The 27388-nt window shown below is 47.1% G+C and overlaps 1 protein-coding gene across 2 annotated transcripts in view; it reads right to left on the bottom strand.

Annotated features, from left to right (window-relative positions):
- Positions 1 to 699: 699 nt before the first annotated feature.
- MAP3K12 (mitogen-activated protein kinase kinase kinase 12) overlaps positions 700 to 27388 on the bottom strand; it is a 152275-nt gene continuing 125586 nt past the window's right edge. For both annotated transcript variants that reach the window (XM_053297519.1, XM_053297520.1), the window contains exons 8-14: positions 24620 to 24729; positions 22147 to 22263; positions 21027 to 21164; positions 17329 to 17884; positions 15606 to 15676; positions 7963 to 8236; positions 700 to 6955 (exon numbers count right to left, since the gene is read on the bottom strand). In XM_053297519.1, the coding sequence (XP_053153494.1) occupies positions 6857 to 6955; positions 7963 to 8236; positions 15606 to 15676; positions 17329 to 17884; positions 21027 to 21164; positions 22147 to 22263; positions 24620 to 24729 (1365 nt within the window). In that variant the 3' untranslated portion in view covers positions 700 to 6856. The remainder of the gene's footprint in view (positions 6956 to 7962; positions 8237 to 15605; positions 15677 to 17328; positions 17885 to 21026; positions 21165 to 22146; positions 22264 to 24619; positions 24730 to 27388) is intronic.

Genomic DNA, 27388 nt, shown 5'->3' with positions numbered 1-27388 from the left:
TTAGAATATTACATGGAACCAAGAAGACAAGGATTGAAGAATAGAACAATATCGGACCTCTGAAAAGTATAAGCATGCATATGTATTCAGTACTTGGTTTGGGCCCCTTTTGCAGCAATTACTGCCTCAGTGCGGCGTGGCATGGATGCTATCAGCCTGTGGCACTGATGAGGTATTATGGAAGACCAGGATGCTTCATTAGCGGCCTTCAGCAATTCTGCATTGTTTGGTCTCATGTCTCTCATCCTTCTCTTGGCAATGCCCCATAGATTCTCTATGGGGTCAGGTCAGGCGAGTTTGCTGGCCAATCAAGCACAGTACACTGTATACTTTTCAGAGGTCCGATATTGTTCTATTCTACAATCCTTGTCTTCTTGGTTCCATGTAATATTCTAATTTTCTGAGATTGTGGATTTGGGGTTTTCATGAGCTGTACGCCATGATCATCACAATTATAACAAATTAAGGCTTGACTTATCTCGCTTTGCATGTAATGCGTCTGTCTCATATATCAGTTGCATTACTGAAATTAATGGACTTTTGCACGATATTCTAATTTTCCGAGTTTCACCTGTATACTAGAACCTTGTGTTTGAAAATTCATTGGAAGCTTTGTATGAAAGGAAGAACTTCTCTTCCCTGCCCACCTCCCCAAAATGTACACATCTGCACTTGAGAGCTTAAAAAAAACCACCAGTATTCGATACAAAATGGTCTTTAATTGAAATCTGCAGTGCCATTATTCATCTAGCAATGTTATTACCATACAGACATGATGTATCTTACAAGGACGGATGTTAAAATCAGTGTAGAGGATGCACGGATCCAAAGTGGTAGGAAGTATGGCTTCACCTAAGGGACTGAGAACTTGCCTTCCACAGGAAGAATGACAAACTGGGTTGGGGGTGGTTAGGATGGGTCATGTGTTCATGTTTGCTGTGCAGTGTGACCTTTTCAAGGGGGCAGGTCCTTTGAGAGCTTGACTATGGGGAAGGAAATCAATGCAGCCATCCAGAGCCCTGAGCTGAGATCATGTGAGATACAACAGAGGCCCAAATCAACCCAAGTGGTTAAACATCCGCATTAATGAAGAGGCTTGTCCACCTTGAGTTGATCCCAAATACCTTGTGCGATCTGTAAGGAATTAGTTCTCAAAGAGGGTGGCGGGCTGTTCTGTTCCTCCTTCCCAGTTCTGTCTTTTTGAGTGTTAGAGGGTAACAGCTGCCAATGAGATGACCTGTATTTTATGAGATTTTTCTAAGTTCTGCAATTCTCTTGTGGAACTAGAGGAAGTTGCCTCCGATCCTTGGTCCATCAAATCCATTACTGAGTCCTCTCTGTCTAAAATTAGGGACTCAAATGACATGTGATGTTAAATGCAGTATCTGTGTTTGTTTAAAATAACTGCATGATCAGGATTGGAACCGTAGCATTTGTGGAGAGAGTTTTAACGACCCCCCCTCCCCACACACACTCATTAGTGAAAATTTCTCCTCTGAAGTTGCCATTTGTCTCAGGATAGATAGTGGGAGCTTTCCCTCTCTATGCAAAGAGTAGCTTTGGGGAGCTTCGTGTTGTAACAACAATATGAGGGGGAAATTGGGTCATATCTTTAAATAAATATGGAAGCCCAAGTAGCTAAATGTGTACTTTGATCCTCAAGTAGAGGTCTTTTCCAGTTGCCTGATGTGCTTGAACTGGAAGTGCCAGTGATTGACTTTGGGACCTTCTGCATGGAAAGTAGGTGCTCTGCCACAGTTGCATCTCCGTGTAATCTGTTTCAGAGTCCTATGGTCAAGGTGCCATAGGATCCAAGCCATTGCTGGTGGTTCCCAGTATTCTGTAGCAGATATCCCCAGATGCTATCCTCTCTAATAAAACGCTTGGTGTCCGTCCGTGCCTGGCCTGTTCTGGGCATGTGCACAGCGCATGCCCAGAACAGAGCAAGGGACAAACGAACGCCAGGACCCGGCGGACATCTTGGGCGGCCAGAAGCGGCCGCCCCGAAGAAGCCAGGTATGCGCCGAAGAAGCCAGGTATGTGGAGGCGCCGCCTCGGCCAGAGGACGCAGCGCGGCCAAGGCGGTGGCGGAGCCATGGCCGTGGCCTGGCCGCACCACCGAAGCCAGGTGGGGGGAGGAGGCGGCGGGGGAAGCCGGCCGAGGTGGTGGCGAAGCCGCCGCCGAGGCCTGGCGCCGCCGCCGAAGCCGGGCAGCTTGGGGCCCTTGCCCGGCCGGGGAGACCGGCCGCAGCATAGAGGCTGGTGGCGGTGGGAGGGGGAATGGCGGCCGGGGGCCCCGGAGCACTCACTAGCGCCCGTTACTCAACGGGCCTGCATTTACTAGTTGTTAATAACTCCCATCATCCCCAGTCAAAAGCCATTGCTGCTGGGGGAGACAGGAAGCCCCCACCTGGTCTTTTTCCATGGGACATCAGCCTCTAGGAGCAAATTGGTCTGCCAAGCTCTGGGAATCCCTGTTACAGGGAGCATTAGTGTTGCCTCTGGTCTTGGGAATGCTCTTCTTACGGAAGTTTTTGAGACACCATTGATCCAGCATGGCACAAATACCCGAGAACAGAGCACCTGTTTGAAAACCTGTGTGGCCTCTCAGGCCCAGTGGCGGGGTGCATATTCAAATTAGCTCTGTTCTCCCTGCACTAATTCAATTTTTAATGGGTTAGATCTAAACCACAACTGCACGGCCTTAAATCTTGCAAAACCTGGCATTGTGTGTTGAAGTTTGTGTGAAACTCTAGCTTCATGTTTTTGCCAAAACCATAATTTCTCACTGGTTAGAGTACAAGAATTGCCTTGGCTGGATCATACCAAATCTGGCCCACAACTCTGTCAAATGGGCCAACCAGAGGCCCCCAAAGAAGACCTGGCCTCAACTGACCGGATACTATCATATTTACTCAAATAGGGAAAACTCAATTTAAGACAACCCTCTTTTTTAATTAAAGAAAAGTTATACCTGTATTTACCTGCAAGGAAGATGACCCCACAATGGCTGGGGGACTAGTGTTGGGGTTCAGGTAAATAGGGTATTGTATATGTCTGTGTCCCACTTAGATCTTGTAGCCTTTGAAATTACATCTTTGTCTTATAGGCCCAACAAGAGCACTCTTAGCAATGTATGTACCATGGGTTCTCCCTTTTGGAAACTTTCCAGTAGCTGAGCATGAACATATTTAGGAACCACTGTTAGGCCTTGTGAACTGGTTTTCAGGAATCTGGGATTCAGCCCAGCATTTTACTGGACTCTGCTAGAAATTCTATGCCAAGGAATCTTGAACCCTGAACAAAGAAAATCTGAGCACAGTATGTTGTCTCAATTATGCAAATGCATACATTTAAAAAGTACACAATTCTGTTTGAACTAGGTGTGAGGGAAGGGAAGAGACATAAGCAGGTGCTTTTTGTGTGGGTGTGGGTGTGTAATGCAAAATAATTGTTGCCTTGCCACAGGGCTCCAGGATGGGATGGGCCACTCATTTGAATATGTATATAATTTGCTCTGAGCAACAACATGGACTGAATTTGCTTTTGAGTAAATACAGTGTTTCCTCCTGTGACACTGGTATAGACCATCTCCTAACTTCTGATTTGATTTTTTGTCCAGCTTTAATGGCATCTGTTTTCCCCCTCCTTGCTTGAAAGATTAGCACACTGGTCTCCCATGGGCAGGAGCAGAACCGCTGGTGCTGCCGTTCTGACTGCCCAAGGCAGTGTGGGGCAAGAGGGCTCTTTCTCTCTAGGCTGTACCTTCTGCATCCCTGTATTACTGAATGCTAACCCAGTGACAACTGCTAGCAGCAAGAGATGGCTTTGCTTCCTCTGATGTACCTACTGCAGAGATGGCAGGTTTTACGCTCCTCCTCGCTGCTGTTGGCATTAATGGGCTTTTTGGCAGCAGCCCTCACACCCATCTGTTCAAATGGCCTGCAACACAGCCCAGGCCTGGAAGACTTGAGTGCTTTCACAAAGCCCTCTAGGTAGCTGGGGGAGGGGAAGAAATGGTCCTGGGAGCCTCCAGGGTTCATACAGGGGTCCTTCCTTGCCTGCTAGTCAATGCTCTCTACTCTCACTCCCTGCTTATACCATCTGCTGGATGGACACAGCACAATGGCCTAATCGACCTCTCCTGTCTGCATTATTGCTAGAGCTGGCAGCTTTAAATGGGGGCTGGCCAGGTTGCTTACAAAAATAATTTTTTGGCCGCCTCTTTGCACGTTAAGCTCAGCAAACTCTCTATAAAATAAAATAAAATAAAATCACACCCACAAAGTGTGTAACAGCCTTTCTTTACTTCTGGGAGAGCAGCAACCCTGATTGTGATTTGGAGCCAAGAAACTGGGTCAGACTTTGGAGAGCCTCTTCTCTCCCCCCCCCCCGGCCTTGTGTGAAGAGCATATTGTTAGTACCCAGCTGAGAATATCTAATCTCACTTCCCTTCAGAGCTTATGGAAGGATCAGACACTTGGGGGAGATGTGCTTCAGTGCCCCCGAACGTGGCACCTCTATTGCCTCCTGTTCTTCTGTAACCATGATCATGCCTTGGCAGCAGGTATAAGGCTGTAAGCTTCCATATAGCACAATCTGATTTTGCATTGTCGGTCCTGATTGGGTCTCAAATCTGGCTTTCTAAAGTGGATCAGGCAACATTTTCTCACTGTTTGGTTACTTGAGAGCCAGCAAAGTGAAGTTTCAGCCTATGCAAAACATGTGTTTTTTTTCACTGAGCAAAGCCTGCTCATGATTGCAGTGACTTCTTTTCAGAGTGGCTACATCTCCCCTGTTAATAGGGAAGAGCATTTGTGGTTCCTAAAGCATGAAACTACAAGGCAGCAGTCTGGGTACCTAAGGTGATCCTGCCCCCTAGTGGGCTGAAGGGAATTAGCACCATGACGTTTCTGCTGCTGCTCTGTGCAAGTTTTAACATTGGAATCAGAGAATACTATGGCTTAACCTGTTCTCAGGACTGGGGAGCACTGCTGGGACATGGACTAGAAGAAAGAGAAGAGAAGCTCTGAGCACGTCTGGTTATATGAATGAGGAGCCACAGACACATCCCACCAATTTCAAATCAGACTACGAAGCAAGCTTGTGCCCTGCTCTCTGTGTTCACACATTAATCTGGCTTGTGAGCATTTGGGAGAAAAATGCCTCCTTGGTGTTCACTTTTCAGTGCTGTTCTTGGGGGAGAGGGGCATTATGAACAATTCTTCAGGAAGTGGTAAAATGCCCCCCTGCCCTTACTGAGATGGCCACACAGCTGGGGGATAGAGCGATACCTCATCCTGGCTCTAGCAGAGATGAGTACAGGAAGACATTTTGAGCTGTCAATCCATGTTCCATTCAGGAGCTTGTGCCTCTCATGGCAGCTTCAGAGTAGCGCCTGTCATGTGATAGGTCAGTAGACCCCATAGTAGGCTTGTTCACTGTGGGTGGTATGCTGCTCCCAGAAGTCATGGTTCAGATACACCCTCCCCTCCGGCAATTGCCTGTTCCATTGGGGCAGGGCCATTTCTAGATCCTTCCTGCATGTAACTTGATCTAATCTCTCACTTTCCTGCAGTTTATCGAACACAAATAAGCAACACGTTTAAAAGAAACCCAATTATTTCTCCAAACCAGGACCTTCACCTGAGAAACCAAGAAGAAAGGGCCTTTTCCTCACACGTGTAAACTCAATGGCCTCCCTCTTCTCCTTTTAAGCATGACAGAAGTTTGTGAGAATCAGAGCTCAGTATCGCCAAGCCCACCTCCTGCCCCTTGCGCTTCTCCCACCCCCCACCCCCACCAACACCCCCTGTTACATAGACCCATCTGACAGGGACACACGTTAAGTGCAAATGTAAACATTCCTCATTATAAATTAAAAAATAAATAAATAAAAAAGTGCAGTGCATGTTGGTGCCAGCAGAGAGCAGTATGGAGCTGTTTGTCCCATCCCAAACTTGGAAGGGGCCACATGGTGGGAATGCGTGCATGTACAAAGAAATCAATATACACGCACAGTATGGTGGGGGCAGGGGGGGTGAAACAGTGATTGGGCTCTGAACTCAGTTCCCACAAGCTGGAGTGTATATGTGTTGGGAGAAGGGGAGGTTGTTGCGCTTAGGCTTTGGTTGTTACTTGTGGGAAGAGTGGGGAGAACAACTTATTTTCAAGCTGTGGGTTGGGGGAAGTTTCCGTGCTGACTGTGGCCCAAACATGCATTGAGTCCATCGCAGAGACAGTCTGGCGCCTGGGATGGGTGACGTCCAGCCCTGATGTTCAGATGGGCCTTGGGCCCTAGGGTTGCGTCCAGAGCACCCTGCTGCTTCCTTTGGCAGATGAAAGCACCACTTCCCAGCCCAAGTCTTCTCTGTATCTCATTGGTGACTCATCAGGCCTGGCTAGAGCTGGTTGGTCCTCTACTGGATCCTGCCATGTCCTGGCTGCTTGAAGCAGAACAGAAGGGGATCTGGACCTTCCAGTGTGTAGCGCCAACTGGATAAAATGCTTTGCTGCTGAGTTGCAGAGCAGGGGCTGATGATGGCAGGTTTGTGTGTGTTCATTTGTTCGATGTCTCCAGCTGCCCAACGTGCAAACAGCAAGCCCCTGATGGCAGGAGCTGACCCTTGACCCCCAACGAGAGGATACAGGAACTGGGGGGGGGGGCGGGGGGAGGGAGGAGTGCTGGCTCTCCTTCCAGAGATTATGAGATATATAGATTTATATAGAGCTTTATAGATTATTTATATAAATATCTGGGGAGAAGGTGGTGGTGCAGGGAGGCAGGGGGAGGAAGAGTGGGGGCTGGGATCTGTACAACCTGGTGCATGGGGAAGGGAAGGCCAAGCAGGTGAGATCACAAACTGGGCATGTCCGGCAGTCTCTGCAACTCCCCGCTGCCTGGGTGGTCCAGTTCGGCACTGTCGCAGTCTGAATCCTCGTAGGCAGCAGGGTCCTGTACAAGAGGGAGGGAGAAAGAGCAAGAAAGAGGGGTCAGGGGTGGGAGGAAACCATCTGCCCCTAGACAAAGTAATGCCCAGGTCTGAGCTGGTGCATACTCTGCATTTAATTACTTTATATAGCAATAGCAATAGCACTTACATTTATATACCGCTCTATAGCCGAAGCTCTCTAAGCGGTTTACAATGATTTAGCATATTGCCCCCCAACATTCTGGGTACTCATTTTACCGACCTCGGAAGGATGGAAGGCTGAGTCAACCTTGAGCCCCTGGTCAGGATCGAACTTGTAACCTTCTGGTTACAGGGCGGCAGTTTTTTTACCACTGTGCCACCAGGGGCTCATATACAGGTAGTAACAACAACAACAAAAAGCTAAACATTAGAACCTAAACAAATGAGGCAGAATTGCCTCTCTGGCACAAGATATTCCACATTTAGTTATGGAAACAGGCAATGAGGAGTATAGGGGACAAAGGCCCCTTGACCACTAGAAATCTTGCTCGGCTCCCTCTTCCTGACATTTCACTTAAAGTGGCCTGTACACTTTCAAGTCACTCTTCGCAGCTTTGAGGACTAGAACTACAGCAGATACCCAGGGTTCTCAATGCAGCATTCCTATTTACTTATACTGTACTTACATAGTCATAACAAACCATCATCCTACTGATTACCTATTGCTATCTGCAGAAGCAATAAAGCCTCAATTAATGATTCCCAACCTTGTGTCTGATTGATTGATTGTTTAAGCGGACCCAGGAACCAGCCCCATGCACATCAAAGTGGTGGCCCCAGGGGCTATAACTGGACCAGCTCCCACAAGGTGTTTTTAAAAAAAATAAAAATAAAATAAAAATATTGATGTACATTGAATTTTTGCCCAACAGTCTTCCCAAAGTCCTTGTAATGCCCATGTTTGAATCCTGGGGAGAATCCTGAGGTAAAATGGAGGACTACAGCCTGTGTGGTCGTTGTTTCCTTCTCTATACTGTACTGCGCTCACCTCACCAGCATTCTGCTCAGCGCTGAGTTGGCGTTTGACAAGCCGAATGGCTGCCTCCTTTTCGGACAGACCATCGGAGTGCCCCAGGATGTCATCGTCTGAACGTTCGGCATCCAAGCGTTCATCTGTATTGGTGCTGGCCACATCAGGTGTGCCACCACTGTGAGAAGCTGTGGTACCCTCACTGTTAGTGCCTTCTTCACCATCCCCGTCGGAAAAGTTCTCTGAGCTGAAGGTGGAGAGTGACGGCCGCTTACTCATTGCCTGAGGCCATCTGGGTAAGGAAGAAAGAGAGAGAGAGAGAGAAGCCTGTTAGCAATGGGACCCTCAAGCCTTCATACATGGCCAGGGTCTGCCTACACTCAAAGAGCCAGTGTGGTGCAATGGTTAGAGCACTGGACTAGGACTGGGAGACCCAAGTTCAAATCCCCGTTCAGCCATGAAACACACATGGTGACACCCCTTAGCCTCACCTATCTCACAGGTTGTTGTGAGGCTAAACATAACCATGTGTCACACAGGAAGTTGGGTCAAAAACAAAATACAGAAATCTGGGTTCCTAACTTCCTTTCCCAAAATATAGTGAGGCACCAGCTGACATGATGAGGAAAATTATTCAGTGTAGTTCCCTTGCCTAACTTGTCCTTTTCATTTCAGCGGGACTTCAATGTAGGTAATTTTCTTCATCATGGCAGCCACAGATTAATAGGGAGTAGCCCTAACTATTATATACAAGAAACCCACCTACCCACAGGCCTAACAATCAGACCTTATATTTGACCCACCCCACCATTCCCCTGCTGCCCTTGATGAAGTTATTAAACACCGTCTATAGAAATAATTAGAGCAATACAGTCACTCTACAGGGGAAGGATTCACATGATTTAGCTGATCCCAAGATGAAGGTGAGGTGATTGGTGGCGGCCTGAGGGAAGGAAGGAGACTGGCAGCCGGCCCCTGGGACCCTTCCTCCACTGACTGTGGGGCCAGAAGGTGTGACAAGCACAGCTTGGTTGCCCTGGAGATGGGGGCTCACAGCTGGGGCAGCGGGTGAAGCCATGTAAGATATAGTCTTTGAGGATGAGGGAGGTCAGCACTGAACAGGCACAGCTGGAAAGCTGCCTCCGAAGAAGCAGGAAGTCCAGAGAGGTGACTCCTCGGCAGCCCAGTCAGGGCAGGCTGGAAGCACAGGGAAGAGGAGAGATGGACAAGACAGACGGCCTCCCCCACAGCAGAGGCCTTGCTGGATACGCAGATGGGCAGAGAGCGGCATCTCCTCCCCTTCCCCCACTCCCCACAACGGAAGGCAACCGAGGATAAAATGGCCGTGGGCACCCGGCTTCTCTCTCCGGGGCACCACACTTCCAGGCCCTCAACCTAGCTCATTTCACCTCTGCTGCCTCAGCCCAGCACCATGGTGCCTGCCAGGCCAAGAGACTCCAGCCTGAGGTAAGCCAACAACTCCTACATTTAAAAAAAATTTTTTTTTTTTTACTGTGATTAGATTTTACTCGCCCCATGTCAAAATCCTGCCAGGCCTAGAAGTTGGACATTCCTGCTGGAGAATCTAGAAAGGATGCTTGCAGGAACAAAGCCACTCAACTGCATCAACAACCTGCTGCACTAACTGCAAGACCAAGGCCAGAACTAGACATGATGGGAGATGCATGGCTGCCAGAATATAAAACAGCAATGAGGCTTCTCCTCTTTTCCTCGTAGCGTGTAGTAAAGCCAAACATACTAGCTGGCCCTGCGCAGAACTTCTGCACCCTAGTTCTCTGCCTCTCACCCCTCCCCGGACAATCCGGCTCCCTGTCCTGCCTTCTCCCCTCCTTAAGCCTCCCCCTGCCATCTGGGATGGCAGTGGAGGTGGCGAAACTGCCCATTTCCCTCCCCACACCTCCCTCCCTCCCAAAACTCTCTCTCCTCCCCACTACTCTCTTGCTCGTTCTCCCCAAACTCAAACTCCAAACTCTCCCCCCCAACTCTCCCCCCAACACTCTTACTCTCCCCCACAACTCTCTCTCCCTCTCTTCCCCCCACAACTCTCTTTTGCCTCCCCCCCCCAGCTCTCTTGCTCTCCCCGGCCACAACTGTAGCTCTCAGCCTCCCCCTCCACTCCCCTTCTTAGGGAGAGCAGCATCGTGGCAGCCTAGGTTGCCGCCTACCGCTGGCCTCTGCTGCGTCGCCCTGCTGAGTCTCCGCGTGAGGAGGATGGCCAATTTGGGTGGGAGAGTGCACCAAGGGCCGGCCTCCGTTGCCCTGCCAAGTCTCCTCGTGAGGAGAACGGCTGAGCTGTGGCTTCCCTGACGGCCTGCACTGACGGCCCTTGGAGTGCTCTTCCGCCTTGGCCGTCGTCCTCGTGAGGAGACTCGGCAGGGCGATGGAGGCATCTGCTCAATGTCTCTTACTGTTGCCTCAGCGTTGCTGCCACCTCCTGCTCAGCAGCTGCCCCTCCACCCGCTGCTCAGCCCTACTCCGTGCCTTCTCTCTCCTCTGGACAACTCTCGCGAGATGTGCCACATACCACGGGATGTGCAACATACATCCTAGGGCTTTCAAATGTATAGAGTCCTAAGGCTTTTAAATATATAGATAGATGACATGATGCTACTACACTCCAAGTTTCCCTGCCCCCGCTCAAGCATCGGCCAGTTAAGTAGAATGAAGGCAGATAAACTCAGAGCATAGTGATGTGACATCACACATTTTGTTTTGCTACCTGTTACAAGGAGAAAAGAGGAGATGGGGGCCTGTTGTTTTTGACCACATCCCTGCACTTATAATATTCCTGAACTAACTGAATCTCCCCTACATCAGGTTCACCTTGCATGTTGAAAGCTAGCATGCCAGGGGAAAGCGTTCTAGCATAAACTGGGGATTCTGTTGGTGTACCGTCCACTCCGCTGCCCAACTGACTCCCTAACTGAACTGACGGAGCTGGTAGCGGAGTTGGTGTTGGAGTCTCCCAGGCTTTTGGTGCTGGGGGACTTCAATATCCCCTTTGGGGCTGGCCAGGAGTTCATAGCAGCCATGACAACTATGGGCCTATCCCAATTAGTGTCTGAACCAACTCATGTGGCTGGCCACATACTCGATTTTCGTCTTCTGTTCCAATCAGGGGGGTATTCCGTGGGTGGGGGATCTGGTGGTTTCCCCATTGTCATGGACGGACGACTACCTGGTTAAGGTTGGAATCACGGCCACAATCCACCCCTGCAGGGGTGATGGACCTATTAGGATGGTCTGCCCAAAAGGCTGCTGGATCCAGTAGGTTTCCAAAAGGCCTTGGAAGGTTTTGAAGTTGGTGCAGCCGATGATTTTGTTGGTGCCCTGATGGGAACCTGGAATAAGGAACTCACCAGGGCAATAGACATGATTACTCCTAAGCGTCCCTCCAGACTGGCTTCAAAAATGGGCCCTTGGTATAGCAAGGAGCTGCGGGGGCTGAAGCGGCTGGGTAGGTGACTGGAATGAAAGTGGAGGAGAACCCGGCTCAGATTTGACAGGATGCAGCATAGGACCCATTTGAAGGCTTATGTGTGCGGCAAAATTGGAATTTTGGTCAACGCGCATTGCGTCCACAGGTTCACGTCCGGCACAGCTATCCTGGGTTGTGAGGAGTATAATTTCTGCTCCGCTTCAAATCAGGCACTCTGCTGTGACACTTTTGGTGGGTTCTTTGCAGACGAAATCTCCTGTATTCGGGCCGACTTGGACTCCACTATTTCTACAGGGTCTATGAAGGAGATGTCCAGTGATCCCTCTTGCAGTGTTAGGTTGGATCAGTTTCAGTCTGTGACTCCTGAGGATGTGGACAAGCTGCTTGGGGCGGTGCAGCCTACCACTTGTTCTCTGGACCCTGGCCCAACTTGGCTGCTTCGATCTAGCAGGGAGATTGTTGGAGGGGGCCTAGTTAATATCATAAATGCATCGCTGAGGGAGGGTAGGGTGCCTCCATGTTTGAAGGAGGCAATAGTTAGACCTCTTCTTAAGAAGCCTTCCCTGGATCCCTCAGCGATGGATAGTTATAGGCCAATCTCCAATCTCCCTTGGTTGAGCAAGGTGATTGAGAGGGTGGTGGCTGACCAGCTCCAGGCAGTTTTGGAGGAAACTGATTATCTAGACGCGTTTCAAACTGGCTTTAGAATGGGTTATGGGGTTGAGACAGCTTTGGTCAGCCTGATGGATGACCTTTACCAGGGAACTGACAGAGGGAATGTGACTCTGTTGATTCTCTTGGATCTCTCAGCGGTGTTCAATACCATCGACCATGGTATCCTTCTGGGTCACTTGGGGGAGTTGGGGATAGGAGGCACTGCTTTGCAGTGGTTCTGCTCCTATCTATCGGGTAGATTCCAGATGGTGGAGCTTGGTGACAGTTGCTCCTCAAAATGAGAGCAGTTATATGGAGTCCCTCAGGGTTCCATTCTGTCACCAATGCTTTTTAATATGTACATGAAACCGCTGGGTGAGGTCATCAGGAGATTTGGTGCTGGGTGTTATCACACCCAAATCGACTTCTCCTTTTCATCTTCAGGAAATGGCACTCATTCTCTAAATGCCTGCCTACAGGCAGTAATGGGCTGGATGAGAGAGAACAAATTGAAGCTGAATCCAAGCAAGATGGAGGTGCTCATTGTGGGGGCTCAGAATCTGAGTGGTGAGTTAGATCTTCTTGTGCTAGATGGGGTTACACTCCCCCGGAAAGAGAAGATACGCAGCTTGGGAGTACTACTGGACCCAGGCCTCACCCTGGTATCTCAGGTGGAGGCCATGGCCAAGAGCGCTTTCTATCAGCTTTGGCTGATTTGACAGCTGCGTCCATTCCTTGAAGAGGATGATGTCAAAACAGTGGTGCACCAGCTGGTAACCTCGTCTTGACTACTGCAATGCGCTCTTTGTACGTAGTTCGGAAACTTCAGTTAGTTCAAAACGCAGCAGCCAGACTGGTCTCCGGGGCAACTCGGAGAGACCACATTATGCCTGTTTTGAAACAGTTGCCCTGGCTGCCGATATGTTTCCGGGCAAAATACAAAGTGCTGGTTGTTACCTTTAAAACCCTGAACGGCTTAGGTCCAGGTTACGGCTTAGGTCCAGGTTCGCGAGCACCTTCTTCTGCATGCACATTAAGGTAATCTGAGGAGGTCCGTCTCCAGTTACCACTGGTACGTCTGGTGGCAACTCAGAGACAGGCCTTCTCTTTAGCCGCTCCTGGACTGTGGAATGCACTCCCTGCAGAAATGTGTAATTCAAACTCTTTCTTGGTTTTTAGGAGAGCCCTTAAAACCTATCTGTTTGGCCTGGCCTTCCAGGGTTTTAAAATTGTTATAAAGCATTTTTAATGTACCTGTTTTTCAGAGTTTTAAACTGTTTTATTGTTTAATTGTTTTATGGTATTTTATATTTTTAATTGTTGATTGATTTTAACTGTCTTTGTTTTATTTGTAAACCGCCCTGAGCCAGCTTTGGAAGGGCGGTATAAAAAGTGAATGAATGAATGAATAAATAAATAAATAGTCTTCCCTCCAACATGCTAGTTTTACAACACATAGGAAGCATTTTACCGGAGGAGTTCAAACCCACTATTCTCTGTCTCCATTCTAAAGTGGTACAGTCTCAGGAAGACTATATCACACATTAGCTTAAATTCCTGGCAGTGAAAACAGGTTCCAGTGCTGAGCTTTGGTTTTAAGTAAAAGGACTGATCATTTCCATTCTTCTAAACAGCCTTCAGTGATTCTGGGACAGCTGTCATCTGATTCAGTGATTAAGATTATTCCAGATGAATTCATATCAGATTAAAAACAAATCAGGATTAAGACTGAATTATGCAAGCATACCTATAAATATGCATTGAAAGTATGAGGAGAAAATTCATCCTAGCCATATGCCACCCATAAGGTGGTTTAAAAAAAAAATCACATTAAAAGTTTAAGCAACCTGTATTCAATAATTCTGATATATGTAATAGTTGCTGTTGAGTGTGTCGACTGTAATGCTTGTTCATGAGTACTTGATCCAGGTCTAGTCAAAGTGATTGTGAAGGCCTCTTATATGGACAAATCCCCAGTTTTATTCAGTATATTATTCTCTATCGTTCTACCAGCATTTATTACTTAAAGGTTCAGTCAGATAATTTGTGTCGTGCTCTGAACATCCTTCAGCAGAGGAGAGCATCCAACAGCAGGTTGCTCCTCATCACTTGCTCCTTGACCGGGCCAATCAGAGGAAAACACACCAGAGCGCCACCCCATGCCAGCGAGTAGGGGGAGCCTCCCCTAGGATCCCAGTTTCCCCCTGTCTTGCTCCAGATAGGAAGGGTAACCACAGTGCTCTTCATCCTTACCATTTAGAACTATCTACAACTAAGGAAAACTTGTTATTCTTTCCTCTTGGTTGGTTGACTGGATGATTAATTATTATTTTGGAAGGAAAGAAGAAGCTTTTTAGCTCTGTTTACTGGCCTGAGCATGTCTACTAGGGAGTCAGCCCCTGAAGCAGATGGCTCTAATGTGGGTACTGCCTTGCGATTTCCCCCACGCGAGCCCTGCAGAACGAAGAGGAAGACACCAGAGCGATTGGGTGCTATGCTCACGTTGTCCTCAGCAGGAGCAAGTTCAAGTGTGTTGGGCTCAGCTTCTATCTGCTCTGCCAACACAGTAAGGGGGAACTCTTGTGAGGTAGGAGATGTCTCCATCCTCAGGGGAGGTCAGTACCATGTTTGAGCCCCAGACCACTCCTCAACAACATAAAACAATGGCTGTGAGGGATGGTATTGAAGGAGGTGAAGAAGGGCCTCTCTAGTCACCAATGCACCTGCCGTGACAGGGGGCGTATCCCCATGACAAATTCTGGCGCAAATGTGCTTGCTACAGCCTAGGGATGGACGATTGCAGACCAGTCACCCAACTCCCATGCCTCAGAGGGCTCCGAGCAGGGCTCCTCGGCTCCTTTGGACCAGCTTAAGGGAAATACAGGAGGTGCACACCTGAGCGGTTTGGTATTGCTGAGTTCAGTAATCCCAAACTTTCCTCATAGGGATGAACCTAACCACCCCATCTCCACCTCCTTCTCCCCACCCCACCTAGACAAAGCAGTTGGGTCTGAGTCCTCTTAAGTCAGAGGAGGCTATTTCTGATGGGGAGTGGGCACACCTTTCTGATGAGGAGGTGGAGGTTAGTGCTGCTCCTCCAAATCAGCTATTTAAACAGGAGGATTTCATGGTTTTGCTCCACAAAGCAGCGCAGAGTGTTACAACTCGGTGCCTCAGGCCAAGACCTAATACAGGGTAACGCCTCTTTAGAAGGCAAGGGTTTCCCCCCCCTTACACATAGGAACTGGAACTCCATATCACCTGCCCAAAATATTTCAAAAAAACATTTTTGGAGGAGTAGAAATCCCTGGGGGGCCAAGTAGGAATCCTCTGGCCTGTGCCAAAAGCTTCTATGGGTTTAGCCCATAAACCATTTTTGTATTTGCAAACATTCTATAAAGTGTCACACATGCAACTTGATACTGATAACAATTCTACACTGATTGCATTAAAACAGACCATTTGGAGAAGCCTTAAAAAGGAAACCAACCACCCCCACCCCAATATGCTCAACAGAGAGAGATTCATCAGCTAAAACATCACTCACCTTTGTCGGAGCGGCAGCTCAACCTCACTGTCCACTTCACCTTCCTCCTCCTCTGAGGAGACCCCACGTTTCTAAAACAAGAAGAAAAAGGGGGAGGCAGTAGTCATATTAGTAAAACTCTGTCAGGATCACAGCTGAAATAAAGGTAGACCAAAAACTAATTTTAAAGACCAATTTTGCTAATTTGTATTCTTTCTTGACATTTTCAATGCTGGTGGATCCCCTAAGGCTCTGATCCAAAAGCAGTTGGAGTTGAATGTGCATAGCATCAGTTAGGGATTCTGATCAGTACCAATCAGCCCCACACTGTTCCCCATCCTGAACGGCAGATTGGTGGTATTCAGAGTTTCTAAAATGCAATCTTCAGGGATCAGCATCAATCTCCAGGTTACTACTGAAAGCAACCACAGAGATTTTAATGGCTTGATGTTGTGAAAAAAACGGAGAGAGAGAAATCTCCAGGAATAGCTTCAGTCAGTTGGCAATCCTATTCTGACCCCATTTGGACCTGGAGAGTTTTCCCCAAAGTACCAACATGTTGATCTTCTCTTTGCAACCACAAGGACTAGCAATTTGATTTGGCTTTGAAATGAAAACTGAATCTCGCGTGTCCCATCAAAACTCAACATTGCCAAATTCTGCATTTGTGCAGCAAATCTGTGGAACGCAGGAGCAGCACTGGTGCATCTCATGTAGCACCCATGCTTTGTTAGTGTGGATGTCAGCTTATTACTCCGTAAATTCCTAGAATAGGAATTTTAATATTCCTATTTAAAATTTAATTTAATAGAATTAAAACACGCAGGGCCCGCCACCTCACAATCTAAATTACAAGACAAACAACTAAAGAGGTGGTGGGGAAAGAAAACTTCCAACGTCTGTACTAGGGAAGTGGTGGTGCGACATGAAAAGTGGTGGTGCTCCCCATGGCTTTGACTAACTCAGCAGCTGTGATTGAACCAGAGGGTAAGGCATTTTGACAACGTTCCTTCCTTGCTCAGCACTTGGACACATTTTTGTGTGGCACAGGGTGCTTCTGGAGGAAGGGGAAATCATCAAAAAAACCCACAAACCCCGTACAATTGCCAGTGCCGCTTTAGTTGGGAGCTCATTGGCAGCACCATCACTTATCCTGTAGCACCCGTGTTCCCTTAGGCTGGACGTCAGCCAGAGGGGGAAAATGCCTGGAGATAAGACAAAATAGCATGATCATGAGTAAGCGGATGGAAAGAAACAAGGGTGGAGGTGCCTCTTTGAAAAGGAGGACGGGCTGAACAGATCAGAACTCAGCTGGCGGAAGGACCAAGCTGAGCAATGGAAAGGGGAATGCACAGCTTCCGACGGTTAGGGTCTAGCCTAGCCTTCTTGACCCACACCTGCAGTTTTAAATGGTACAGCCCAGCAAAAATGGAAATATGTGATCTTCTGATTCTACTCAGAGGAAGAGGTTGATGGTGTTTCTCTAAGGAACCCTTAAGAACATAGGACACTGCCTTACACTGAGACAGACCATTGGGCCACCGAACGCAGTATTCTCTACACTGACTGGCAGTGGCTTCTCTGGGGTTCCCGGCAGGGTTCTTTCCCAGCCCTACAGAGAGATGCCAGGGATTGAACCGGGGTCTTTCTGCATTCAAAGCTGGTACCCTACCACTGAACTGCAGCCCCATCTACCCTATTTGCTCCCAGAAGGAAGACATGGCCCTCCCACTTCCCGGCTTACCTGGCTCCGGGTCACGGCTGCCCGATACAACATGGCTGCTGGTGTGAGGTGCTGGGATGGTTGTGTGGACCCTGCCCGGCTGCCCCTGCCCTGTTCCCGCTCAGCTTCCTCTCCCGGTTGCAGCCTTGCCTTTTCCGGTGGCCCCACAGCACCCTGGCGGGAAGAGGGAGACTCGGGGCTGCTGGAACAGGGCACAGAGGCAGTGTCTTCACTGGGGGTCTCACTGCGGGGCTGTTCCGTGGGCGGGGATTCGGGCCCAGATGTCCCCTTGCGGCCCTCGGCTCCCAGAGTCGTGGAGATGAGGTCTGGGCTGGAGGAGGACATTTTGCGCAGCAGTAGGTCATGCTGAAGCCCTCGCAGGGCTGCACAGGGCTCCAGGCGCTTGGCTCCTCCTGGGTCTGCCAGCTCCCCACAACTGCCTCGGGTGCTAACTTTGCGGTAGCGGGACTTGGCACGACGGCTGCGCCCAGGGGATGGGGGGCCTTTCTGGCACACGGGGATGGCGAGTTGGGGCAGAGTGGGGTCCATGATCACCTCAGTCTTCAGAATGTCAGGCCTATTGGAGAGAAGGAAAGCTGGGTAACACTTTGTGATGATTACCAGATACAGAGAGTTGGGAAATAAACTGTGTGGCACACAAGCAATTGTCTCACTTTGCCTCATGGAAGGGCTGGCCCTGCTACAGCTTTTATTTGACAGGACTATTTACTGCAGATGAGGCACCACCACTTTGAATGCTTCTGTATCTAAAAAGCTTCTTGCACATGGAAGGAAACCTAGTATCTCAAGAAGGAGCATGCTAACCAGCCAACAGCTTGCTATGTGCAGCCCACCCTGCTGTCCAGTCAAGAGCTAATTGGAACTGCTGACTTGCAGCCCTGGGTTCATGCTACATGTCTCGCCTCTTTGCTTTGAACCAGATTTGCAGGATGGTCAGGCTCAAGGATGTTGCTAGTTGAGTGAGAGCTGGTCTTGTGGTAGCAAACATGACTTGTACCCTTAGCTAAGCAGGGTCTGCCCTGGTTGCATATGAAAGGGAGACAAGAAGTGTGAGCACTGTAAGATATTCCCCTCAGGGGATGGAACTGCTCTGGGAAGAGCAGAAGGTTCCAAGTTCCCTCCCTGGCAGCTTCTCCAAGAGAGGGCTGAGAGAGATTCCTGCCTGAAACCTTGGAGAAGCCGCTGCCAGTCTGTGAAGACAATACTGAGCTAGATAGACAAATGGTCTGACTCCGTTTATGGCAGTTTCCTATGTTCCTATGAGTCTTGCACCCCCAGCTCCATTTCTCCGATTTTTGCAACAATGTTCTGTAACATGAACAAGTTGAGCCAAATAAACATATCTGGGAATATCTGCTTATTTGCACAATGGTGAAAGCACAAGAAGGGAGACAGAGCGTTAATGCCTTCTTCTCTGGCCACGGGACAATCTGCCCAGATTTTCTCTGAATTTTGAGATTCTATGAACACTGTGACCAGGATCCCCTCCCTCTAAAGAGTTAACTAGAAGTGAACCCTTGTCTTGACTGACAGGATGGTGACCTACAGAGATTGCCCAATCAGTCCACCGGACTGGGTGGGTGGGACCTAGCGAGTTGTTGCTGGGAATTCTGGGAACAAGAAGGGTGGTCTTTGTTGGGGAGAAGTGCATGAGGAAAGGCTTAGTGAGGGGCAATGGAGTTTTGCTCCGTCATGGATGAAGCCAGCATGGAGGTTTCTCTCATGGGATAACTCTGCAGATCCTTGAAAGACAGGAGGGCAGGAAGCCTGAATTCTCATAAGGAGTTTGGTGAGTTCAAGGCAAGGAGCCAGGGCTTATGGCTTCAGGAGGGAACAGTTTGTTTAGTCAGACTGGGCATTAGGGATGTTATATTGTTCTCTCTGTTTGTGTGTGTGTGTGCTTTGTATATGCCTGATACTGTTCTAGTATTGTTTACCTGCAATGTAATTGAAAAAAGAAACACTAGCCTATGCTCAATACACCTAGGGCATTGCAAAAGCCTCTGTAAATATTTAAGAATGCATAAAGACAACCTATTTTTGTAACTTGCTAAGTATTTTTAACTGTTTCTAAAAGCTGAGACAGCCTCAGACAGAACCAGTCTGTAGTAACTGAAAAAGACTGTGACCATTTAAGCGTTCTTAAATGCAACCTATTACTGAAGCTTGAGACAACCGATTTTGTAGCCTTTTGAATAAAGTTTTCTTTTTCTGTTTTTTACTTTTTACAAGCCTCTCAGAGTGGGTTTTTAACTCAGGAAAGGGGGGGCGGGGTAGAAGGATTTCTCAGGTGCAAAAGCGTCCTCATGTGCTCAGCAACTATCAGTTTTTCTTATCCTGTGTAAGCTTACATGTCAAGAGTTTTTTTATTTTTTTATTTGCCCAATACCCAGTTACAGAGGGACCTTGGATTACAGCATCCAATCCACTGGTCTGGTTCTCTGCAAGTTTTAGGTTGCTTGGTGGCAGCATTTTGAACCTACTGATAATACAGAATAGTTTTAGGAGAAGTCTAGCCAGGCAGCTCAGCAGGGATGATTTTGCATTTCTTTCTCTCATGTAGGCCTGCTCTGAGACAAGGGCTTTAATTCTCTACAACTGTGCACTCATTTCTGTGCTTATATCTCCAATCATAATGGCCAGAATTGTGATTTTTTTTTGGTAAGCCAAAAATAAAAATGAAAATGAAAATGAAGAAGTTGAGCTCAGATTGCTAGATTCTCCACCAGATTCAATAGCTGCATTTGCAGATATGCAAAACTGCTTGATGCACGGAATACAATCAACTTTATTTAGCAATAGCAATAGCAATAGCACTTACATTTATATACCGCTCTATAGCTGGAAGCTCTCTAAGCGGTTTACAATGATTTAGCATATTGCCCTCCAACATTCTGGGTACTCATTTTACCGACCTCGGAAGGATGGAAGGCTGAGTCAACCTTGAGCCCCTGGTCAGGATCGAACTTGCAACCTTCTGGTTACAGGGTAGCAGTTTTACCACTACGCCACCAGGGGCTCATTTAGGTTAGAATAATATCACCCAAACTAGATCCTAATTTGGAAGTTCCACAATTGAGAGTTTAGAAGAATGAGAGATTTGTTGGGAAATGATGTCTGGTAGTATCTGTATACTGAGCTAATTTGTGTGGATGTATGTATGTGACACACATACGCACACACACACCCAATCTAAATGTTGCACCGTGACGTGCCAAATTCTGCATCTTGTACAATTATGCAACAAAAGCACATGTGCATAATTTTGCATATTTTATCTAATTTATTGTATGTGTTTTACTGTTTTGAATAATTTATTCTGGTTTTGCTAGACATGGAGAGGAGCCAGGAGTTCTGGAGTGTGCCTTATCTGACTACTTGAAATCTTACTTAGCCACCCCTGTGGCGTCTAGGATTTCACCAAGCATTGCCCAAAGACTTTCAAACACAGCTTTGCAGCCCTGTGTGCCAGAAACTGTCTCTATTTAAAAACAAAGAGAGAAAGCGGAGATTCTCAGGAAAATCAATTCTGCACCCAGTTTCATATCCTGCACCTGGTTTCATATCAGGATATGAAAGCATAGCATACATGCAAATCCCTGACAATGCACTAGTCCAGACAACCATTCCTTGCTACTGCCTGCGATGGCCACGTTCAGCTTTCCCTTCTGCTCCACACACAGGCCGTTTCTACCCACCTCTTGCTGTGTGGAGATAACTTCTGAGGCACATTCCTCTTCTTGATAAGCTTTTCTACTGTATTGCCATGCAAGAGACTGCGTGATGGATGGTGCTTAAAGAGCCCTGGGTACTTCTTCTCCAGAGCCTGCTCCCGCCTAAGGGTGGGGAAGGGAAAGACATTGAAAACATGTGAGGCTGGGGAGAGAGAATACTCATTGCCAGGATATTGGGGTGGTTCCTTTGGAATGGAAAGGCAGGATATACATATTTTAAATAAAATAAACATAAAATAAGAACACAATCCCCATTTATTAAACAGCATACAATAAAAATAATACCCAAGTCTGATGGATGAGCCTGATGGGAGTTGGAAAGGATATTCGCTACTCCAAGTCAGATTAACAAAACCATCCCCCTTTGCCATGGCCTGTGTTTTGCAGTGAAAGCAGCACCAGCAGATGCCTCTCAGTGGTGGCCAGCTGGTGGCCGCCATTTTTTCTCCCCAGTATCCCCCTCTGCTATATCATGACATGATTCTGCTCAGAAGGGGAGCTTCTGGGGTGGGGGAGGTGGCTGTCAGTCAGGATAATTGCCACAGATGGTATGGTTCACCCCCAAATATTCTGCTCTCCTGCCCAAACTCCCTAAAATGATCCCACACTCTTCGGCCATCCTTGAATGGGCCTGTGAAAGGGAGGCCATTTCAGGCCAGTCCTACCTGGGGGCCATAATGTGAGAAGGGCTCTGCCAAAGCCTCTGTTGCTATTCACACCGTGAAGAGAGCTAAATCTCCTCACACAGGAGCAAATCAGGAGGCAGAGCCAATGTTGCCTCAGCCCTTCTTCAGTGGAAAATATGGACCCTTATTAAAAATCAGTTGCTAACTGAAGCATCCCTGGCAAAAGACTGCTGAGGGGATAGGGGCTGTAACTCAGTGGCAGAGCATCTGAGTTGCATGCAGAAGGTCCCAGGTTCAATCCCTGGCAGCATCTCCAGGTAGGGCTGGGAAAGGCTCTTGTCTGAAACCTTGGAGAGCTGCTGCCAGTCAGTGTAGACAATACAGAGCTAGATGGATCAATGGTCTGACTCAGTATAAGGCAGCTTCCTATGTAACCTGTGCAGTATCGATCCTCTCACCGGAGCAGCTCCTTCTCTTTAAGCTCCAGCTGCAACATCAGAGAGTTGAGCTCCATGTAGAGATTGTTGGCTCGCTCCAGTTTGCGTTCATAGTGCTCCCGGATGTCCAAAGCGTGCCTGAAGGGAGGAAAGAAGCTGTGAATCTCCCTATCTGGACAGGCCTAAAGTCCAATGGCTGACATGATGGGCAATAAAAAGAGCACTGCCCAGCTGCCCAGAAGCGGTATTAAATAATTTTGCAGCTGCCTCGTCAAACTACACCATTGGGGCTGCCTTTCAAGCTGTGCAGCAGCCCCGCAAGGTCCCTAAAATTGACAGAGGGCTGCTCGTCATGTCAGCCACTATCTATAGTTGTTGGGATTTTGCCATGGACATTGTCTCAGTTCTTTGTGTGGGGCATTCCTGTCTATGTTTGAATGTGTCTATGTCCTGGCTTGGGGGTGGAGTCACTGTGTTTGTTTCCTCCTCACTTGCTGTCCTGAATTCAAACTGAGAGGTTCTCCCTCTCTCTGCATAAAAGACTGTTAGTCTGTTTGTAGTTTTCTTACCTATGTTTTAGTTACTAATAAATATCAAACTCTTGTTTCTCTGTTAAAGTTGTTTCCTGTACAATTACTTATAAAGGAGAAGTAATTTCTCTGCAACAATTGTGATGGGTAAACTCCTGCTAGTTTCATTCAGAATTGCGGTAGACAAACTAAGCTCCCCCACCCCCCCGCCAAAAAAAAGAAAGAAAAAAGAAAAGAAGAGGGCTTGATTTCCCCCAAGCCCAATTCTGAAATTCATACCCTAGCATGCTCTGATCATGCCATTCTGCGTACAACGGCATGCTGAGCAGCAGCATTCTAAGTGCAAGAATCCCTAAGGAATAAAGCTTCCGGCGGGCCTGACATTCAGACTAAGGACTTGGGTGTTCTTGGAAAATTACATATCCCAGGATCCCTCGCACCTGGGATGCTGATGTTGCAACATTCCAAACTCCACAGAGAGAGGGAAGCGTGGGCATTCAGGTTTGGTTTTAATCTGAACCTAAGAACTCTTTGGGACATGGTAATTTTGTAATGCAGTTGAGCATTATGAGCTAAACAGGTTTGAATTTCAAGCTAGGTGATTACAAGCTTCAATAATATCACTATCTTTTCACCAAATGGATGTGAAAAGATGGAAGCATGGCTGCCATCTTACTTTCCAGGTAAGATTATTGCCTTAATCACTATGCTAAAGTTAAGAGCATGAGGCATACACTGAAGTCCTGGGTTCAACTTGGCCATTAATTCATTGGGTGGCCTTAGAGAAATCACTATTCTTCCATTTCAGCCATCCCACTCCTGTGTATAACATGGGGATAATAATCTTGGCTTACCTTACAAAGTTGTTGTAAGGAATATTTAGGAAAAGCTGCCACCCACCACACACATACAATCTGATTTTTGTCATGGATTTACGCTATTGGTTGGGGAGCAGGGGAGGTTTCCCCCACCATACTAACACTTAGAGGAGAACCGGTCTTGTGGTAGCAAGCATGACCTGTCCCCTTAGCTAAGCAGGGTCTACCCTGGTTACATATGAATGGGAGACTTGATGTGTGAGCACTGCAAGATATTCCCCTCAGGGGATGAAGCCGCTCTGGGAAGAGCAGAAGGTTTCAAGTTCCCTCCCTGGCTTCTCCAAGATAGGGCTGAGAGAGATTCCTGCCTGCAACCTTGAAGAAGCCGCTGCCTGTCTGTGTAGACAATACTGAGCTAGATGGACCAATGGTCTGACTCAACATATGGCACCTTCCTATATTCCTAACATTGCAGAAACATTTATTTCTGTATCGCTTTATCTGGATTTTATTCTCCTTCATTTAGTTGCCATTTTAAACAGCATGGATGTGACAGGATATGAAGGACTGTGAGAAGAAGCCGAGAAGGCAGCAATTAGATGTTGCTGTTTTATTTTTGTTCTGCTGTCTGTTTTATGCTATTTTTGTGGCTTTAATGATTATTCTATTTTTACATTTTTTGAATGTCCCTCATGAGTTCCAGAAAAGAGAGAGAGAAATATTTCAGATAAATAATAATTTGCACACAAATGCACAAGGGTATCACTTCTTCTTCCAAATTCTGCAACCAGTCAATACAAATTATGCCAGCAGAATAAATGATTCCACTTAGTACATTTTGCACACTTTGTTTTGTGGAATTTATCAACCATCCACAACTGTAGTTTCCAAATAATTAGTTTTCATTTAAAGCAAGGAGACACTGGTGGAAACAAAGGGAGGTGATACCGAGAAGTTTTAAACACCGTTTTTTACAGCCATGAAAGCTAGAAACTTGCTTGTGGGGGGAAAATGAATGCTGACATTTTTAGGATATGAAGTTATGGGGGATGCATAGAATACATGCAACCCTGTACCTCAGTGTCTATCACTAACAGAGACAGAATTTTCTGAACAGCACAACTGATGCTCCCATACCCACTTTACCTGAGTTCTTCTCGTCGCCTGTGGATCAGTTCCTCCTCCAAGCGGTGCAGACATGTCCCCTCTGATTTGATCTTTTCAAAATGCAGCTTCACCTCCTCCCGCCACTCAGCCTGTGGGAAAGTACACAGGACCATAAGCTTTCCCCCTAGACCCTGAACCTACACAACTGAACCCCACTGTTAACAGTCAACAACTCCACTTTGGCTTTGTATCTGCATTCTATAAGAAAAATTGTACACAAAACTTAGCAATATAATGAGCAAAATCTGACTATCCGAGATCAGGAACAACTCATCGACTGACCGCTGCACCCACTTCAACCCCACCCCATAAAATTATTGTAAGATAAGACCAGGAATTGTGCAGCCAGTAGACACAACAAGAGAAATAAAGTGAAACTGTAGATTTCATGGACTGCATGCCGATGATTCTGTCTGTGGTGTAACAACAGCACGCTCCTCCTTACCGCTGACCTGGCATCACCCCTGATCCTGTGTTAGTAGTTTGATAATGCTATACAAATGCTGTAGGAGAGAGCCTCAGTTTCATGGATTTAAAAAATAATAATGTAAGCATATTTAAAAACAGTTTGGCATTACAATACTAGTTGTATTTTAGTACATCTTATGTATGCTACTACATGTGTAAAATCACAACAAGGTGTACTATCATCTATTGCAACACTGCAGGCCATGCTTTTGGGGGCTACTTTTGTTGCTTTTAGGGTGAAGCTTGAAGCACTATGAAAAGCTACAAAACCAGCTTGACCAGGACACAACAAGAAGTTCTGGTAACAACTAATCTGCTTACTTTCCTTTCACTATCACAACTAGATTAAATTTGGTCCAAATCAGTAAGGCAGTTCACAAGTTAGCCAACTTGCACCTCAAATGTTCATGCATCTGCCATCATCACAAACTATGGTGTGGATGACATCATCACAAACTATGCCTTTGAGGTGTCCTTATGTGTCCCTACAACAAATTTGATCCAAATCAGTTCCCACAAACGTTCAATTGTCTGCCATCTTAAATCGGGGTGGATGACATCATCACACACTACGCTGCTGAGGTGTCCCTATGTGTCACTCACTACAACTGTACCAAATTTGGTTCAAATAGGTTAGGCAGTCCACAAGTTAGCCCACTTGCGCCTCAAACGTGATGTGTCTGCCATCTTGATTGGTGTGGATGACATCACAAACAACACTGTTGAGGTGTCCCTATGTGTCACTTACTGCAACTGTACCAAATTTAGTTCAAATCAGTTAGACGGTCCATAAGTTAGCCCACTTGTTTTATTGTCTGCCATTTACGCATTTTCCATCTTGATTTGGAGTAGATGACATCATTACAAACTATGCCACTGAGGTGTCCCCATGTATCCATACAGCTGTAGCAAATTTGGTTCAATGAGGTTAGGTTCAGTTAGTTTCACAGTTTAGCCCACTTGCACCTCAAATGTTCATACATCCGCCATCTTGAATTGGGATAGATTATATCATCACAAATTATGCAGTTGAGATGTCACTTTGTGTCACTCACTACAACTGTACCAAATTTGGTCCAGATCGGTTAGGCAGTCCACAAATTAGCCCACTTGCACCTCAAATGCAGTTTTATTGTAAGCCGCCCAGAGATACGAGTTTTGGGCAGTATAGAAATGTGTTGAATGAATGAATAAATAAATAAATAAATGTTCATGCATCCGCCATCTTGAATCAGGGTAGATGACAACTTTACAAACAACGTCCTTGAGCCATTCCTATGTGTCCCCACAGCTGTAGCAAATTTGGTTCAAATCGGTTAGGCAGTTCACAAGTTAGCCCACTCGTGCCTCAAATGTTTACGTGTCCAGTATCTTGGAATGGTATGGATGACATCATCACAAACTGTGCCATTGAGGATTCCCTGTGTGTCCTTACAACTGTACCCAATTGGGTCTATATTAGTCCAGGCATTGCAAAGTTGATAGGGGGACACACGCACAAACACAATGCCGGGTTATCTCCTAAGTTTACTTTCCTTAAGGAAAGTAGGCTAAAAAATGAACAGGCACACCATGGCAATAGCAACTCTACCATGCCATCTTTAATGCTGCAATCCTAAGCATAGGAAAGTCCCACTGAAAAAGCAGGACTTGTTTCTGAGTAAAGAAGCTTCAGACCATGATGTATGAGTGTTTTCACACGAGGTTTAAATTGCATTTGAGTCTCTCTCACACTCTCTTAATATCTGATCAAAGTACACACTGAAGAAAGGTATTTGTTAAGCAACAGAGCATTCTGACATGTGAGTTTTTCATTCCAAGTAAGAGCCAGTTTGTTTCCAGGGCCTTTCCTAGATAGCAAGGTTTACTGCCAGCTTAAGAGGGATGAAATACTGTGAGTTATGGGGCATATTGGATATTTCAAATTTGCCCCAAAACCTGAAGCAAAAAGTGGCATTTTTTACCCTGGACATAAATCGGGATAAGCTCCAATGCGCAATGAAAAAGCCGAATCGTGTATGGAGTGCTCCCCGATCGCTCGCAGGGACTTCAGCATAAATTTGGACGATATGTGAATGCACACCTGCCCCCTTCCGAAGTAAAATTGCCATCTGGCAGGGCTCCTGTGGAAACACCAGTCATCTCTGAAAAGGTAGCATCTGTATGCGGCCACAGAGACCAACTGGATGGGATCAAATGGCCACTTAGTCCAGATTTTGCCCCCAAGCAGGGCTAACCCGCAGTAGGGGTGTACATGAACCATTTGATGTAGAACTGGTT

The sequence above is a fragment of the Hemicordylus capensis genome, chromosome 2 (genome assembly GCF_027244095.1).
Source record: "Hemicordylus capensis ecotype Gifberg chromosome 2, rHemCap1.1.pri, whole genome shotgun sequence".
Lineage (NCBI taxonomy): Eukaryota > Metazoa > Chordata > Lepidosauria > Squamata > Cordylidae > Hemicordylus > Hemicordylus capensis.
Note: the sequence above shows the minus strand (reverse complement) of the source record. Positions and strands in the feature narration are given on the sequence as shown.